This window comes from Anolis carolinensis, chromosome 4, assembly GCF_035594765.1.
Source record: "Anolis carolinensis isolate JA03-04 chromosome 4, rAnoCar3.1.pri, whole genome shotgun sequence".
NCBI classification, from domain to species: domain Eukaryota; kingdom Metazoa; phylum Chordata; class Lepidosauria; order Squamata; family Dactyloidae; genus Anolis; species Anolis carolinensis.
Window position 1 is genome coordinate 81,185,267 of NC_085844.1, and position 18,263 is coordinate 81,203,529.

An 18,263-nucleotide genomic window follows, 5' to 3' on the forward strand; every position below is an offset into this window, starting at 1 on the left:
GTGGCCCCTCGTCTATGGAACTCCCTTCCCAATGACATTAGACTGGCCCATTTCTGCCTCACATTCAGGAAGAAGCTGAAGACCTGGCTGTGGCACCAGGTCTTTAGGAAATAGTGTTATATGAAGTGCAGCACTAATGACGATAATGGGTTAAGGCACTATGTTTTTAATTTTAATTTAATTTGTTTTTAACTGTTTTAATTGTATTTATATATTTTAACCTTTTTATCATTTATGTGTCTATTTGTTTGTTTACATTGTAATGTGACATTGAATCTTGCTATATTTGTAAGCCGTCTGAGTCCTCTTCGGGGTGAGAAGAGGGGTAGAAATGTAGTTAGTAAATAAATAAATAAAATTTAGAATACTAAAGAGGATATTTGGAGTTGGTTTTGTATTACAGTAGAGTCTCACTTATCCAACATAAATGGGCCGGCAGAACATTGGATAAGCGAATATATTGAATAATAAGGAGAGATTAAGAAAAAGCCTATTAAACATCAAAATAGGTTAGGATTTTACAAATTAAGCACCAAAACATCTTGATATACAACAAATTTGACAGAAAAAGTAGATCATTACACATTAATGCTATGTAGTAATTGCTGTATTTACGAATTTAGCACCAAAATATCATAATGCATTGAAAACATTGACTACAAAAATGCATTGGATAATCCAGAACATTGGATAAGTGAGACTCTACTGTATTCATTTCTTTGAGGTTATTCGCAAGCTTGGGCATTTTTTCTTAACTATGTTCACAGAAGTGATTCACTTGTTGAAAGAGAGGTATGTATTTTACTCCTCTTGTAGCATTTCTGAGAATTTGCTCCCTTTGGGACAGAAAGCTACACTTAAACAGATGTTGTAAGGCTAAAGAAGGAAAAATCATATATAGAGTATTTGTAGTGTTAATTTGTTTTGGTTAAATTACTTAAAATGTGGTTCTACAGATTAAATTTTGAGACCATTGTAAATTGTTGTTCTCTGTGGATCCTTCTGTTGTACATATTTATTTGGGAACGTCATCCTAGTATTTTTTTTTTCACTTCTCACAAGAGGTATGGATGATGAAGCCCATACTGCCTCTGAAAAATATATTCACTTTAAATACATAATATGAAAAAAGTGCTTCGGAAAGATCTGCTGATTTACTAATAATCATGTATTAAATGTAGGTTTTGTTCATGCTTTGAAAATGCAAATAATTTATGGGCTTTGCGTGAAACCTTTATTGTATAGGAGTATCAAACACCAATACTTCTTTTTCTGTATGTATTGCAGGAGCTTTATTGCAGAAATGACTATTTATGTCAAGCAACTGGCCCGAAGTAAGTGTCTTATAGGAGGTGGTCCTTATGGCAGAATTAGTACTTTTCAGGAGGTTTAAATTACTATTATATGAACTAATGAAGGGCGGCTGTTTCAGCTATTCTTACTGGCATTAGTTCAGCTTGTACAAACAAAACCAAGAGAAAACGAAAAGTTCCAAAGGTTTCAGAAAAGTCAAGCATTTCAGAATATTCTTCCGGTCTAGAAACAATTCTAATAACAGGGTTCCAAGGAGTCCCATTTTGTAAAATGTATTTCATATTTTGGATCATAAAATCTGATTCCAAGTCAGGATGATACAGGATGTCCCAGCAGGCAGCAGACTGCATCCTACCATGTAGTTTGTTAAGCATTAAGTTATATATGTACTATTCAGGCCTTCTTTACTAGATACTAGGAATTTGTTTAACGAGATCAGTTCCCTTACTTTAGTTGTGCCGGGGGGCTCCAGAAGTAATCTCATAGAGATATGGGTGATTTGCTGGAAGTTGATTAATGTGTTTGTAACTGCATATTTAAAACGTCCTACAGTAAAAGAGCAGGAAAACCCATCTTCATTGGCTACTGGCAGATTTTATATTCCTTTGTTTCAGGGATCTTTGCTCGTGAGCATGGTTCGAATAAAAAGCTGGCAGCACAGTCCTGTGCTTTGTCTTTGGTCAGGCAGCTCTATCATCTCAACATCATTGAGGCTTACTCTGGTCAGACCAAGAAAAAGGAAGGCGAATCGGTGAGTCTGTGGGAAATGTCTTGTAGTTGGTTCCTTCTCGTAGACATGCCTTCACAATCTTAGAAAATGTAGGTTGTTGATGTTGTAACATCATATTTATTTAAGAGCCGAGATTTTGCTGTTCTGTTCTGATCTTCTGGGAGGTGATTTTTATTTGGACACTTGACCGACTGTGTTGAAAGTAAAGATGAACAGCTTCCAGAAGTTGTAGAGCACCTGAGAGCTCATACTCTCCAGCAAAAAATGATGTGGATTTTGCCCTTAAATCAGTCAGAGTTTACTTGTTTCTGTTAGTTTCAGTCTGAGATCCTTGCTGACCTTTGCAATATTTTTATATGTTTCAATAGATTTAGCTTATTACATAAAACAGTTTGATTATGTAGTTAATGACTCCTTCTGGAAGAACATTGTATCTAGTCATAATTAGGACTGGTGTAACTTAACATCCAGCAGATTGCGTGATGATTTGGACACAGGAGATGTTAGCTTGAAAACAGAACAAGTACTATGAATTCAAACTATGATAGAAGTGGTTACACTCTGTGAGTGTGTGATTTGAGCATACAGTTGATTTGAGCCTCAGTGTAATTTCTCAAGAGTTCATTTGCCTGGCTGAATCTACTGTGTCAGCAGGACTGATTATATCTTACAAAGCCCTTCAGAACTTGACTATATTCCCCTATACCTCATGTTGGAGTTTTACAACTCTAGGGAAAGCTCTTTTCTTAGCCACTTGATCTTGCTTAGTTTCCTTCTTTAAGTCTAAAATATTTTCTTACTTCCTTTTGTGCAAATGAAGTTTCACTAATCCAGTATGTATTTTGAGGCACCAATTTACTTGTTTACTCTGAACCTTTGCTTATGAGGTGGTTTTGGATTCTCACTCATGATAATTGGAATTATCCACAGATAGAACCTTATGAAGTCAAACTCACTCCTCATTTGGAAAACCAGCTTCACAATATTGTAGAAGAGATGGGTCTTGAAGTCATTCCACCAGTGAGTGTATAGTCAGAATAAGTTTTCATTCTTTTTTACTTGGATGAGTTTCTTATTTTCACATAGCAACTTCTTATTTTCCTAATTTGCAGCCTGAAGATCCCAGCGTTCCCGTTGTACTCAATCTTGGGAAGCTGGCCCACTTTGAACCATCCCAAAGTCCAAATCAAATGGGGGCTGTGCCATGGTCACCACCTCAGTCAAACTGGAATCCATGGACAAGCTGCAATATTGATGAGGGTCCTTTGGCATATGTAAGTCTGCAGTTTGCAAATAGTCGTAAATTATGTTTTGATTCTTGCCCTAGTATTTATTTTCCTTTTAATAGACTTTTCACATGAAACATCTTAACTGCCTTGGTTTTAACATTGGATTTAGTCATAGCAATGTTAAAGAAAAGAGTGTCTTCAAATCCTGTGTTCTTTTTTCAAGGCTACACCAGAGCAGATAAGCGTTGACATAAAAAGCAATCTCATGTATCAGCTGGAGAATGATCAGGAGCTGCAGAAGGTAAGTCTGCTGGCCTTTCACTTTGTAGAAGGTCATAAAGGTTGATTGTTAGGATATGTGTTGACTTGATGGCACAGCAATGTGGATATTAAACATTTGATGCCAGCATGCCTAAAGACCTAGTTTATGTTGAGACAGACGGCCATACTCCACATGCAAGAAGATATACATGATATACATTGCAGCACCTTTATTTATTACATCTCTCATTGCTGTACTAGATATTCTTTTTCCTTTTATTAAGAAATATCTTGGAAGATTTGTCAGAAAGGAGTATTTAGACAATTCTAAATAAGATATGATCTGATATGACCTGATGGATTAATATTAATATTAATTAATATTAATTTGAACACAGACTGGCTCTGACTTTGGCTCCAGTAAATTCCCCGCTTGTGTCCTCAGCTCTTCCCCCTTCTCCCTTCCTGCAGTATAGCCAAAATGCTGCGCTGCCAGCCACGCCCCCATTGTTGGAAACGGAGGAGAGAGGCGGCAAATTTACTGGGGCAGACCTTTTCAAACTCATTTAACTATATGAGACGTGCCTAGATTTCAGTGGGGATTATGTGAGATTGTATTATTGGAATGTGTCTTTCAGCTGCATATGGTAAATGATTTCTCCTATACTTGGTCCTTTTTAAAATCCAAAATGTAACCTACTTTTGGATAGCCTTCGTATGTGGCATTCTGCCATTATGTAAGACCGCTCTGAGTCCCCCTGGGGGAGAAGAGCGGTATATAAATAAAATTAAATAAATAAATTCTTCCCTAGAGCCAGTCTTCTATCTTTGTTGGGTGTCGCTTTCTCTCTGATATAACTAAAGCTCATCCACTAATATGATCCTTGTGTGTGTATTTATTTTCATACTTACAAAAAATGTTTATTCTTATGTGTTTAATACAGTAAGAGAGAAGCAGCGAAAGGCACATTTAGACATATTTCAAACTCTGGCCTTTCCACACAGCTGTATAAAAGCCACATTGAACTGTCTTATCTGTGGACTCAGATAATCCAGTTCAAAGCAGATATTGTGGATTATCTGCCTTGATATTCTGGATTATATGGCTGTGTGGGAGGGCCCTTAAAGTGCAGAAATCAGTAGCTGGATAATGACCTATTTTCTAAAGAAATAATTTTAGCTAGGAAGCTGCCAATTGTTAGCAGTTAAGCTAGATACAATTGCTTAATATTGATAGTGAACTGCTTTCTATCCTAGATTCTTCAAGAGAGAGAGACTCTGCCTGTGAAGGGATTTGAACAAGGCATTCTAGAAGCCATCCACAGAAATCCTGTTGTTATAATCCGTGGGGCCACAGGCTGTGGCAAAACCACTCAGGTTCCACAATACATCCTGGATGAATATATTCACAGTGGAAGAGCTGCTGAATGTAACATTGTTGTGACTCAGGTGAATGATTATAACAGCATTTGTTTTAGATACATTTTAGATATTATTAAATATAATCCTAGAGCTGGAAGAGACCCCAAGGGCCATCCAGTCCAAGCCCCTGCCATGTAGGAATACACTATCAAAGCATGCCTGACATATGACTAGCCAGCATCTGCTTAAAAATCTCCAAAGAAGAAGCTTCCACTACACTTTTAGGCAGAGAGTTCAACTGTTGATCAGCTCTTATTATCAGGAAGTTTTCCTAATCTTTTCCTGCATTTTGAAATCAATTGCTCCCTGTCTTAGTCTCCAGAGCAGCAGAAAACAAGCTTGCACCCTCCTCAGTATTTAAACTTGGTTATCATGTCCCCATCGGCCTTCTTTTTTCTGGGCTGAACATGCTCAGTTCCCTCAACCACTTCTCATAGGCCTTTGCTTCCATATCTTTGGTAATTTTGATTGCTCCTTTCTAGACATGTTCCACTTCTCAATATCTTCATCAGTTGCAATGCCTAGAAGTTTGTTGACCAAACCTTAGTACAAATAGTTTCCTATTAGTCCTGTTACAGATACCATGCACATTGTTTGTGCTAATTTTTGAATTTTTCCTCTTCTGTACAAGGACTCCATCTAAAAATCGTTGCTGGCACTTTATAATAGCAAATATTGCTTCAAGCATAAACATTATTATTATTATTATTATTATTATTATTATTATTATTATCATCATCATCCTTACCACTTTTTTTAAAGAGGTTTAAGTAGAGTGTATATTTGAAATAAAAGGAAAAGGTTTCCCCTGACGTTAATTCCAGTCATGTCTGACTCTGGGGTTGGTGCTCATCTCCATTTCTAAGCCGAAGAGCCGGCGTTGTCCGTAGACACCTCCAAGGTCATGTGGCCGGCATGACTGCATGGAGCGCCCTTACCTTCCCGCCGGAGTGGTACCTATTGATCTACTCACATTGGCATGTTTTCGAACTGCTAGGTTGGCAGAAGCTGGAGCTAACCACGGTCGCTCACGCCGCTCCCAGGGTTTGAACCTGGAACCTTTCGGTCTGCAAGTTCAGCAGCTCAGTGCTTTAACACACTTCACCACCGGGGCTCCTATATTTGAAATAGTAATCATGAAATTAAACAAATGAATACTGTGTTTCATTGAATGTAAAGCGGCATCAAATGTAAAACCTTTTGCCTCCCCCCACCAGCCCATAGACTTAGTAAAAAAGACTCATGCAAACAAGATTTCTGAATGTGAAAAAACATAAAAGCCACCTCTGCAAGAGTTGTTGTTTTTTTTTTTAACTAGGTCTATGGGTCCTTTGGGGAGTTAGCAGACAAGAAGTGGTGCTTAGCTCAGCCAAACAGGCTGAGATTGAGGACAACATGGTGGGGATTTTTCTCCATTGTTGTGGATCAGGTGATGCTACATTTACATTTGAACTATAACCAGTTTCTTTTCCATATAGCCCAGGAGGATCAGTGCTGTTTCGGTGGCAGAAAGAGTCTCCTACGAGAGAGGAGAAGAACCTGGGAATAGCTGTGGCTACAGTGTCCGCTTTGAATCAATCCTTCCCCGGCCCCATGCCAGTGTGATGTTCTGCACTGTAGGTATGTGCTGGTTATTGGTTGCTGATTCCTATGCAAAATTGGAAAAGGAACAGAATGACCCTGATCTAAGCAAAAATAGAGGGTTCTTTCCTACAGTGGCATTTCAGAGAATAGGAGAATATTGGAAGCATTGGACAATTTTACCCTGTTGGGACTCTATATAGACATCTATTTTGTTTAAAATGTTTAATTATTTACTCACATTATGTACGCATGTATAAAGTTAGGACAGATTGGATTTTTTTTTGTTATTTTATCCCATTCCCACCCTCCCCTTCTATACAGCAAACTATAGAAGTTACATTTGAAATGTCAATCTCAGTCTTAATTTTTCCACTCCACATCTTATCACATTATCTAAATAATTCCTAACTGGTTCCCTCGTCCTCTTTAATTGTTGTAACCTTTTCAGTTTTATCTATATTGTTCCATTTCCGATTTGTTATTTCCACATTTAACATATTAACTATATACTTATACCAATTCGTCAGAGTCCATTTTGTTTTATCTGTCCAACCCCTCACTAAAATAATTTGTGCACACACTGTTAATTTGTCAACCAATTTTTCTTTTTGTATATTCTTCACTCCTGTTATCCTTGCATGTAGTACATTTCTATTAACTATTACTATTTGTATATTTAACATTCTCTTGATTTCTCCTTCAATCATTCTTCAGTATTCTTGTACTGGATTTTGATATGAACCGAGGATAAGTTAGGGGTCTTTCTGCTGTGATAGGAAAGCACCAATGCTTTCCCCTCTCTCAGGTCCACCCCTCGGTGCACTGTCATTTCCTTTCCTTAGTATTCAAAAAGGCCAGAAGTCGCACTATGACAGGTGATAGTAGAAGGGGTAGTTGCTTCTTTTAGGTTCTCAGGAGATGAACTAAGCTCTTGCTTTTTGCCACTCTACTCAGAGAAGGAGATGTTTGGGGGTGAGAGGGTTGTTAAAAGTTTTTTTTGAGAAAAGTGCAATAAAATAGACCCAGTTTACTTAAAAAATCTATACTTACACATGAGTATAAGGGGTATATACTCCCAAGAAATTTTTGTAAAATATTAAAGTTTTAAAAGGGGAAACCTTTTAAGATCCACAACAAAGCCCCAGATCTCACTAAATTTGGTATTGCCATGTATGTCTGTAAGTCAAAATATGCCAGAAAAGAACCCTAAAACCCAAGTTGACTTGTACAGGAGTCATTGTAGTACCTTTGTTTGCTGCAGTACTGCTTCTGTCCTTTTCAAATGTCCAGGCAGGAAAATTGCAGTGGCAGAAGCTCTTCATTGGCACTATCCTGCCTTGATAGGGAGAGCAAGAGAAGATGATGAAATACCTTCTTGGCAGGAACAATTGGACCCCAGAGTTGGTTCTCGTGTTTTCGCCTTTTTTCAAAATAGATGCTTGTGCTGAGCCCCAAAGTTTTACCCTTGACTTTACAGTATGAAAATCTATTATTTTGGCCCCAAGATCTGTCTTCAGCTTATACATAAGATCAGTGTGTGTATATGTATATATATAAGTCAAAAGTCTGCCTGTGTCACAAAGGTTGTGGAGGATTGGCCCTCTTACTAGGTGAAGGATTGGATATGAAGCTTGGCTCTCTGTCATATCACTGGGAAAGAAAGCAGTGAAACAGCTCTAACTGCTGTGTATGAGGGAGGAGGCAGGAAGGAAATGAGGGGAAGAAAGAAAAATGTAGTAAGGGAGGAGGGAGGAAGAGAAAGGGAAATGGCAATGAGGGGAGGGAAAGAGAAAGGCAGGAAGATGGGAGTGGGGGGCAACGATCCCTCCAACACCCAGGCAACGCTGAGTATATACACTAGTACACATATGCACAATAATTCCAGCAAATCTGTCTTTTAATTGATACCAAAGCACCATCAGGGCGCACACCCTGTAGTACTGCTGGCATAGCACATTGTCTGCATTGATGTGATTTTTTTCTTCAAGGTGTTCTCCTGAGGAAGCTGGAAGCTGGCATTCGTGGAATCAGTCATGTCATTGTGGATGAAATCCATGAGAGAGACATCAATGTGAGTTGGATACACTTAAAACTTAATATTTATTTGTGTAAAGAAGGCTGTGGCCTAAAACATAGTACATTTTGGGGGGTTTGGGTCACTGTGCACTACATAGTTGAAGCATTGTGGCTGAACCTGGAACAGTGGCATGGATATAACCTTGGCTGCGAACTTACTTGGGTCTACTTGTTTTTCCATCTGTGTAATTCCAATACAAGGGTTCTATACCAGTGGAGCACATAGTTTGGAACATAGTAGAGCTATGTTTTAGCTATACTAAAATTTGATTTAATGTACATATGATGCATGTTCAAAGGGTGTGCCTCTGGCATCCCTTCTCTCAGTGCCTTTGTATCTACCACTCTCTTATTAGTCTCACTTACTTTGAATCTGTGTGACATACCTTAACATTCTTCCTTCCCAGAATTTCCCTTTTTTCCCTTTGGCAATTTCTTCACACCTTTGCATAGTATTTTTCTTGTTATATTTTCTTCCCATCCTCTGTATAACCAGTGCTCCAGATAATCCCAGGAACAGTCCTAAAAACCAAGATGCCAAGATAATTTTTTAAATTGGGATGTGAAATAATTTGAAAGCCAGTCTTTCAGATAAGTAACCTGTACTTCCTTATCCCCTCATCTGTACTATACAAATAATAATACTTAATTTTCTGCCCTGTCTTTCAAAGTTGTAGTAAGATTTTAAGATAACAATTCAAAGTAATTAGAATACTTGCAAAATTATTATATGAGCCATATGTTTGTGCTTTGGTGATCAAACTTGGAGGTCCCTCATTTGTGGACCACTGTAAATCAAAGTTGAGTTGATGGCAAATAACAGCAGGATCCTGAAGTACAGTAATGTACCATTTTCCCAAGTCCTTAGCTGTCCTAAGGATAATTGTTGAATCTGAATAGAGTTTTTCAAGGAATTGTCTTCTTTTTCTCTACAGACTGATTTCCTGTTGGTGGTTCTGCGGGATGTAGTTCAGGCCTACCCTGAAATTAGAGTCATCCTCATGTCAGCAACTATTGATACCAGCATGTTCTGTGAATACTACTTTAATTGTCCCATCATTGAGGTTTTTGGCAGAACATTTCCTGTTCAAGGTGACTGAAAAAGACAGTATCATTTCTTGTTCAGATCTTGTTGCAGTGTTCTACACTGACATGAATTAAAAAATAGTTGTAATGTTGTGTTACTAATGCCAAAAAAAAGAGCAAGAAAGATTGCATCTGTGTTGGAAACAATTTTTTTTTCGTGTCAGGAGCAACTTGAGAAACTGCAAATCGCTTCTGGTGTGAGAATTGGCCGTCTGCAAAAATGTTGCCCAAGGGATGCCAGGATGTTTTGATGTTTTGCTATCCTTGTGGGATTTATGTCATGATTCTGGTGGTACTTTTTAGGGCAGGTTGGCGGGGGCACCTCAAACTTGCGCTTTTAGGATATCACTTTTACAGCTTTTGCTAGTCCTTTTAGGAGTTGATCTTTAAGATCCAGTGGGTCATCCTGCTAGGCTATTTTTAAATGGCTAGCTGATAAAATAATTCTCACAGTAATCTGTTATCTCGGTTTCAGAATATTTTCTGGAAGACTGCATCCAGATGACTAAATTCATTCCTCCACCGAAGGACAAGAAGAAAAAAGATAAGGATGAAGAAGGTGGTGATGATGAAGATGTATGTAGGCTGGGGCTCTCCCTTATAAAATTTCATCAGTGCTAATAAGCTAGTAGCAATGATGCATTGATAAATAACTATTTATACTATAATTTGAATGGATAGAAAGGATATTAAATTGATTATGTTTTTCAGCTTTTGTAATTAATTCTGCTTTATTTAATAAGCATAAATTAACTTCTTCATTGTAGTAAGCAGGGCTTTATTTTGCGTACAAGTCAGGGCACTTTAGAACTAAACTCATCATTTGTGTGCCAAGTTTGGTCCAGATCCATCATCAGATGGGTTCAGTGTTCTCTGAATATGGGTGAACTATAACTCCTGGATGTCAAGGTCAATGACTCCCATGCCCCACCAGTATGCAAAGTTGGCCATGTTTGTTTCTGTGTGGCAAGTTAGTTCCAGGTCCATCGTTGGTGGGGTTCAGAGTGCTCTTAGATTGCAGGTGAACTATACTTCCTAGTCCCTATAACTCCTATAAATCATGGTGAATTCTCCCCAACCCCCTCTCTCTAGTATGTTCAATTGCTGTGTGCCATAGAAAAGAATAGGAAAGAGTTAAGGGAAAGGCAGTGGGCAGCGTCATGCAAATGGAGACAAAAAGGAACACTGGGATGTGCTTACTGTAACCTGCAATGTCCTTGGAGGAAGTGTTTTAGTGGCATCTCAGCACTCTCGGTTAAAGCTGTTTGTGGAGGCCGGAGGTTGTCTGTGTAAGTGGACACCCGTGCCACATACACACATACAGATTTTCACATTTATTATGTGTATAGATTTGTATGATCCACAAAGGCTCCTACATGGCTTGATGGCTCTCGACCAAGATCATGATCCAACGAAAAATACTGGTGGAAGCTTGGGTGGGACTGATAGAGGATGGTGGGAGTTGTAGTCCGGACAACAACCAGAGGGCTGCGTGATTCCCACCCAAGATGGATCTGGACTACTCTTGGGACACATACCCGCCATGATCCCACTCAAAATACTGATGGTGTTTGTAGGGCCCTGATAGAGGGTGAAGAGAATTGGAGTCCAGGCTTGGAGAAAATTTAGTCAAAGTAGGTTTCTGATTCTTAGCAGTAAGAACTGAGCCAATTACTGTAGTATTTCCTATTTGGCGTATTGATGTGTTTAGCCAGTATCTTGATGGCAAGCTGCAGACATACCATTTTTGGGAAACATGTTTTCCATGGGCTACATTTTCTTTTGCAGACCAATTGTAACCTTATCTGTACCAATGAATATGGCCCAGAAACAAAGCGCCACATGGCCCAGTTGAATGAGAAAGAAACACCCTTTGAACTCATTGAGGCCCTCCTGAAGTATATCGAAACCTTGAATGTCCTGGGGGCAGTCCTTGTCTTCTTGCCTGGCTGGAATCTGATCTACACTATGCAGAAGTATCTGGAAATGAATCCGCACTTTGGTACAAGTACTTTCCATCTTTGCGTCATTTTGTAAAAGTGTTCATAAATGGGCGATAGCCTCCCTTAGTTGTTTTTCATTCCTGTGTTCTTCTTGTAGGAAATCAGCGATACAGGATTCTTCCTCTACATTCCCAGATTCCCCGTGAGGAGCAGCGCAAAGTGTTTGATCCAGTTCCCCCTGGAATGACCAAGGTGAGCTTTGCTTCTGTACCTTTTGGAAAGTAGAAGAATTCCATATTTAATCATATAAGACTAGCTTTTTTATCCCCCTATTTTTAGATTAGAAAAAGTGTGTTTGGGGGGGGGGGGTCCAAACTGTACACAGTGAGATAAAATTGGTGCCTTGTGTTTTCCAGTTTCTATTTTTTAAAATCTTAAAAACAGCCATGTCTTACCTCAGAGATGAAGAGGAGCAAAGAAAAGTTACACGTTTGTTTAAACGATTTTTAAGGGGGGAAGGTAGGAGGGAGAGCCCTGCATTTGTCTTTGTTTTGTATAAAATGATCTGCGACAACTACATGAGGAAAAGGAGAAAAAAACATTTGAGGATCCCAAAAATGAGATGTGATGATTATGCAGTGGCAACTTTTATACAGTGAAATATAGCAGATGTAATACTGTATTTCTTCAATTCTAAGATGCACTTTCCCCCATATAAGCATCTTTTAAAATGGGGTGCATCTTAGAATCGTTGGGGTACTTTATGTATTTTTGGTGGCGGTGGTGGCTAATCAATGGCATTGTTAAATATGGTATTTGTTTTTTAATAAGTGCATTTTTGTATTCAGGAAAACATTATGGTTCTCTTCCAGGTAATTTTATCCACCAACATTGCAGAGACCAGCATTACCATCAATGATGTTGTCTATGTTATTGATTCTTGCAAGTGAGTTCTTGATTCTCTTGTTTATTGAGCTGCAAAATGGATTTTGTATTGCTTTCTAATCCTCCGTAGAGATAATTATCCTTTTGCTACCTTCTTACTAGCATTTGAGAGCTTAGAATCATTTGATACCACCTTTGAATACAAATGGTTTTAATAGCAATTTTCCCAATTTACTTTGCAGACAAAAAGTGAAGTTGTTCACAGCTCATAACAACATGACTAACTATGCCACCGTCTGGGCCTCGAAAACGAACTTGGAGCAGCGGAAAGGACGAGCAGGCCGTGTTCGCCCTGGGTTCTGCTTCCACCTCTGCAGCAGAGCTCGATTTGAAAGGTAGCTTGAACTCTGCTGCTACTTGGTGGTCCACCTGCACTGGAAAATGGGTAGAGTGTATCTGTTGGTTCTGCTGGAATTTTCAGTGCTTTCAATACTACCACTGCTGATATACCCCTGGCCATTTTGCTGGGTTGGGACTTGGGGGTATTCTTTTACAGTGCCTCTATTCCTTCCTGAAGGGCTGGGCCCAGAGACAGTAGTGTTGTTTTGCTTCGCTCAAGAGTTGGAGGATTTGTCCTCCATGCCATCTAACGTATATATGAAACTGCTGGAAAAAGATTTTATCTGCCAACAACAGTATCTGTGGGAGTCCGATCTTCAGATTCATCACATTTTGGAGCACCTCTGCTGTCTCTTAATGTTTCCCAACGGAAGCTGCTTGCCACTGTGTGATTGACGAAAGAACAAGCAGGAGTACTGCTGCCAGTCACAGGTCAATGCTCAGCTTGACTTCAAGGACATAGAGAGCTGCAGCCGTGAAGCTCCTTGCCTCCACTAACTTCTTTTTAAAGAAGAACTTGATCAATTCTGTTGTTCCATTTTTAATAGGAACTTTAGCATTTCCATCAGAGGGTGCAGACTGGAACCCATTCCCAGTGGCTACTCTAAGAGCCCACCTTACTTTGTTTTTTCTTTCCATCTAACTTCAGGAAAGCTGTTTGTCCTCTACATGGCAATTGAGGCAAAAAGCCTTTTTGTTTGTTTAGTCGGACTGATAGAAAGACTTCCTTTTTGCTTTGTTCCCTTCTGTTGCATCCGATTGAGATTTATCTTAAATTGAAATACAATACACTTCGTTGTTACTACTCTGCTGGCACTGATTGTTGGCTGCGCTGCTGCTTTCATTAATGCCTGAAAGAGATGTGCATATGTGTGTTAAATACATGCTTGTCAGTTCTGTTGTAAAGCAGGAATGTATGAAACTTTAATACTGCATTTCTTTGATTATAAGACACCATTAATTATAAGACCCACCCTAATTTCAGTACTACCACCACCAACAAAAATACATAAGATATGTGTACGATTTGAAGATGCACCCCATTTTTAGAGATGTTTATATAGAAAAAAGTATGTCTTAAAATTGAAGAAAGACGGTACTATAGAGTGAGTGCCCACCCTGGTCTACTGCAGTGATTCTTAACCTGCAGGTCCCCAGGTGTTTTGGCCTATAACTCCCAGAAATCCCAGCCAGTTTAACAGCGGTTAGGATTTCTGGGAGTTGAAGGTAAAAACATCTGGGGACCCAGGTTGAGAAGCACTGGTCTACTGCCAATGTACCTCTTAGTACTCCACTGCTTCAGGTTGTTTTATCTTTAGCCTAACATGGATTTCAGAGTAGAAATGTCTCAGAACAGCAGAAGAGTAAGTTAGAGAAAGTGATCATTTTTTCAGACTTTGGGGGGAGCTTAACAACATCAATTGACAACTGAAGCTTGAATGTGAGCATGTGTGGTGTGATTGTAGAGTGACTTGGTGACATGGTCGGTAGGAATAGCATTACCCTTGCAGGAGTAGCTGAAGATGTTCAAAACATTTCCCATCCTCCCTTCATTATCTTTCCAGGCTTGAGACTCATATGACTCCAGAGATGTTCCGAACCCCACTGCATGAAATTGCTTTAAGCATCAAACTACTACGCCTGGGAGGAATTGGGCAGTTCCTTGCAAAAGCTATAGAGCCACCTCCCCTGGATGCAGTCATTGAAGCAGAACACACCCTCAGAGGTACTTGCCACACTTTTGCTGTCACCAAACACAGTGTTCCTTTTTCTTAGTGCATACATATCCTCATTTGTTTGCAATGTAGAGACATACAGACAGTTAGTGAATCATCTGGTTTTTTCATAGTTCTGTGAAACTTGGTTTCTGCAATCTGTTGATACATGAATCTGCCTCTGAAAAATATTGTTGATTTGTAACACCACTGCCAGGTTGTTAACAGGGCCTCAACAAGGTGAACATCTTTGTCCAATATTCTAAAGATCATAATTCACTTCCAATTTGTATGGGGAACAACAGTTAGAGAGGGTCTGAAATGGGATGATTGGTACCATCTAGATCAGGCATGGGCAAACTTCAGCTCTCCAGGTGCAATTAGGAATTATGGGAGTTGAAGTCCAAAACACCTGGAAGGCCAAAGTTTGCCCATGCCTGGTCTAGATGGATTTTAGTTAACCTGTCCTTCTAGTAATTAGCCACAGTGGCTATTGATACCGTACAGTACCACATAATAGTTGGACCCCCATTTTTGGGTGGCAAAATTGGTATTTTTGTGTTCCTTGCATTTTAGTCGCTGAGCCATTTGAAGCGGATTCCTCCTTAAGGCAAGGCAGTTTTAAAAAAAACAACAACGAAATAGCGGTCTCTGGAGCTCTGCTCTTCCCTCCTTCCTCCAAAAAGTTCCAGTTTTGATTTTGTAAACTGCCTTGCTATTGGAAATAGAAGGGGAAGGGATATATTTCCTTCTTTCTCCAAGTCAAAGCAGCTTAAAAAAAATAAACAGAAATTGAGTTGAGGCGGGATCATCCCTCCTCCTCCTCCTGTCTTGGATAAAGCAGTTCACCTTTTTATACAAAAAGAGAATAAAAACAGTACGATTATTTTGCAATGAAATATGGTATTTTTACTGTATTGCACCCTAGTTTTGGTGATATGTTGCTCTTATTTCAGAGCTTGATGCACTAGACTGCAATGATGAGCTAACACCTCTTGGGAGAATTTTAGCAAGACTCCCCATTGAACCTCGGCTTGGGAAGATGATGATAATGGGATGCATTTTCTAGTAAGTGCATTTTAATAAGACTAGAAATGTGTACTTTTGAAACTAATAATGGTGGAGGTATGAGCTCTTAGGTTTAGTAATAAATTTAAGAAAACATGAACTAAATTTGACCTGCCTGTATGTATCTGGAAGGTGGAAGTGTTACGTTTTATCTGTTTGGTAAAAATAATAGCTGCTTCCACCACCATACAGCCTCTTAATTTGTACTTGAAGTGAATTCTGTGCATTTCTGGTAATAACATAGGCAGCCCATTTAGTCACTGAGTCACTGTTTTGTTTTTTAGTGTGGGAGATGCTGTGTGTACCATCTCTGCAGCCACCTGCTTCCCTGAGCCCTTCATCAGTGAAGGAAAGAGGTTGGGGTATGTCCACAGAAATTTTGCTGGTAACCGGTTTTCTGATCATGTGGCTCTGCTCTCTGTTTTTCAAGCCTGGGATAATGCAAGGTAAATGGATTCAAGACATTATGTTGGACTTACAGTTAGCTATTTTTACACATGGATGCTTTCCTGTGGAGTGGTTCTACACAGGAAATCAATATTGCCCTTTTTCTTTTGGCAGAATTGGTGGGGAAACTGCGGAGATACGTTTCTGCGAACATAAACGACTTAACATAGCAACACTCAGAATGACCTGGGAAGCCAAAGTGCAATTGAAAGACATTCTTGTTAACTCTGGATTTCCAGAAGGTAAAATGCCCTATGAATGTATTTGTCATGTTACAAGGGCTAGATTGGGGTGTCAAACTCACTTTCCTCAAGGGCCATGGATGAAGAATCCATGAATGCAGAGGACCAACTATAATTTTTTTATAATTGGACTGTGGTCTTTACTTTTTACCCAATTTCGGGCCCCAGATGTTATTGAACGATAACTCCCGTCACTTTTGATTACACTATGTAACAAAATTTGACAAAAAAAATCTGTTCCTGGTTTGAAAGTTTTATTTCCTGTTTAATTGTGCGGTACTTACTTTGAAAATAGTTGTTATAATCCAGAAACTTCGTTTTTATGGTTGCCACAAACTATGTTGAATTGGTTGAGACTCGATGAGATATTCACTGAAGTTTTTGCCGTTTAATAAACGTTTTCCATGTTTTTATGACAGAACCAATTAGGAAATGATATTTATAACCCAGGAACAAAAATCGTGTTATATAGTTATCCGTCATGCAGACTTGGGATAATGGGAATTGCAGTCCAGCATCACTTGTGTCTCTGAGGTTAGGGAAAGGTTACAGGAGATTTTACATGGGACATCATATCCACAATCATTGCATCTAAATTCAAACTCTACTATCTTGACTATATCACACGTCCCATTAGCTCTAGTCATCCTGTCTTGAATATACATGTGTGTATGATCATGTGCTAAATTTATGAGCAGTACTGACAGCAATAGCTTAAGTGTGATTTATATCTTTCAATCTAAAATTTGTATTAAAGCATGTTTCTCACATTGCACATTCAAAAAGTAAATGTGCTTCAGCAACCTCGCCTTTCTATCTACAGTTCAGGCTTTACCTTTACCTACAGGGTATATGTTTTAATGTTAATTCATGTTATTCGTGTTATCATGTCTATTTGGATTGTTTTATACTGTTTTAATTCTTTTGCTATTAATTTACTGTTGTTATTGTATACTATTACTTTGATTTTTTTGATGTGTTTGTATTATTTTGGGCATTGAATGTTTTCCTTTTTTACAGGGTGTAAACCACCCTGAGTTCCTTCTGGGCGAGAAGGTGGTCTAGAAAGAAAGTATTATTAATGATGAGGAATACAGGATTTGTAATCCAGCATCTTGGAGGGCCACATAAGATGACATAGCAGGCTGAGTTAGGGCTGTGGGCCTTGAGTTTTACACTTGTGGGCTAGATGCTGAATGTTGGGTCCATGAAATGTATGTAGCTTCCCTGTTTGCATACACAGCTTTTTGTTTTCTTCCCAGAATGTTTGGCGACACAGGTATTTAACAACACTGGACCAGACAACAGTCTGGATATTGTTATCTCCCTGCTAGCCTTTGGCTTGTATCCAAATGTCTGTTTCCACAAGGAGAAAAGGAAGATTCTCACCACTGAGGGACGTAATGCACTTATTCACAAGTCTTCTGTTAACTGCCCTTTCAGCAGTCAGGACATGAAATACCCATGTCCATTCTTCGTTTTTGGTGAAAAGGTAGGCAGGTGTGAAATAAATCTTTGGTTACCAAATTACCTTTTCCAAGTCTAAGATGCTACTTCATGTTTGTTTTTTTTAACCAAAAAAAGTTCTAATTTAAGTATGTGGCACACTGCTATCTCTTTTCTTATACTTAGAATACTTGCTGTGCATAACAGAAAAGGATATTTTAGTGTAGCCAAGTCTAGTATAGTAAAAATTGTGATGACCATTTTTTGTAATCACAATTTTTTATTAACATGTAATGCCAGTGGTTGTGGTCATATATCCCTTCAATATTTAGGATTATAGTTTCCATATTTCTGCACTATTAACCATCTTCTGGGAGTGATAGTTCAAAATAGCTAGCCTATAGATAGCATATGGG

The 18,263-nt window shown here is 38.9% G+C and overlaps 1 protein-coding gene across 2 annotated transcripts in view; it reads left to right on the plus strand.

Annotated features, from left to right (window-relative positions):
* The window catches only part of dhx9 (DExH-box helicase 9), a 36,560-nt gene that overhangs the window by 11,564 nt on the left and 6,733 nt on the right, over positions 1–18,263 (plus strand). For both annotated transcript variants that reach the window (XM_008114719.3, XM_008114721.3), the window contains 19 exons: positions 1,288–1,334; positions 1,929–2,065; positions 2,975–3,064; positions 3,157–3,318; positions 3,497–3,574; positions 4,792–4,983; positions 6,435–6,576; positions 8,529–8,611; positions 9,552–9,708; positions 10,178–10,278; positions 11,491–11,704; positions 11,803–11,897; positions 12,518–12,591; positions 12,773–12,925; positions 14,495–14,655; positions 15,601–15,712; positions 15,997–16,158; positions 16,274–16,401; positions 17,664–17,893. In XM_008114719.3, coding sequence (XP_008112926.2) covers positions 1,288–1,334; positions 1,929–2,065; positions 2,975–3,064; positions 3,157–3,318; positions 3,497–3,574; positions 4,792–4,983; positions 6,435–6,576; positions 8,529–8,611; positions 9,552–9,708; positions 10,178–10,278; positions 11,491–11,704; positions 11,803–11,897; positions 12,518–12,591; positions 12,773–12,925; positions 14,495–14,655; positions 15,601–15,712; positions 15,997–16,158; positions 16,274–16,401; positions 17,664–17,893 — 2,518 coding nt within the window. The remainder of the gene's footprint in view (positions 1–1,287; positions 1,335–1,928; positions 2,066–2,974; positions 3,065–3,156; positions 3,319–3,496; positions 3,575–4,791; positions 4,984–6,434; positions 6,577–8,528; positions 8,612–9,551; positions 9,709–10,177; positions 10,279–11,490; positions 11,705–11,802; positions 11,898–12,517; positions 12,592–12,772; positions 12,926–14,494; positions 14,656–15,600; positions 15,713–15,996; positions 16,159–16,273; positions 16,402–17,663; positions 17,894–18,263) is intronic.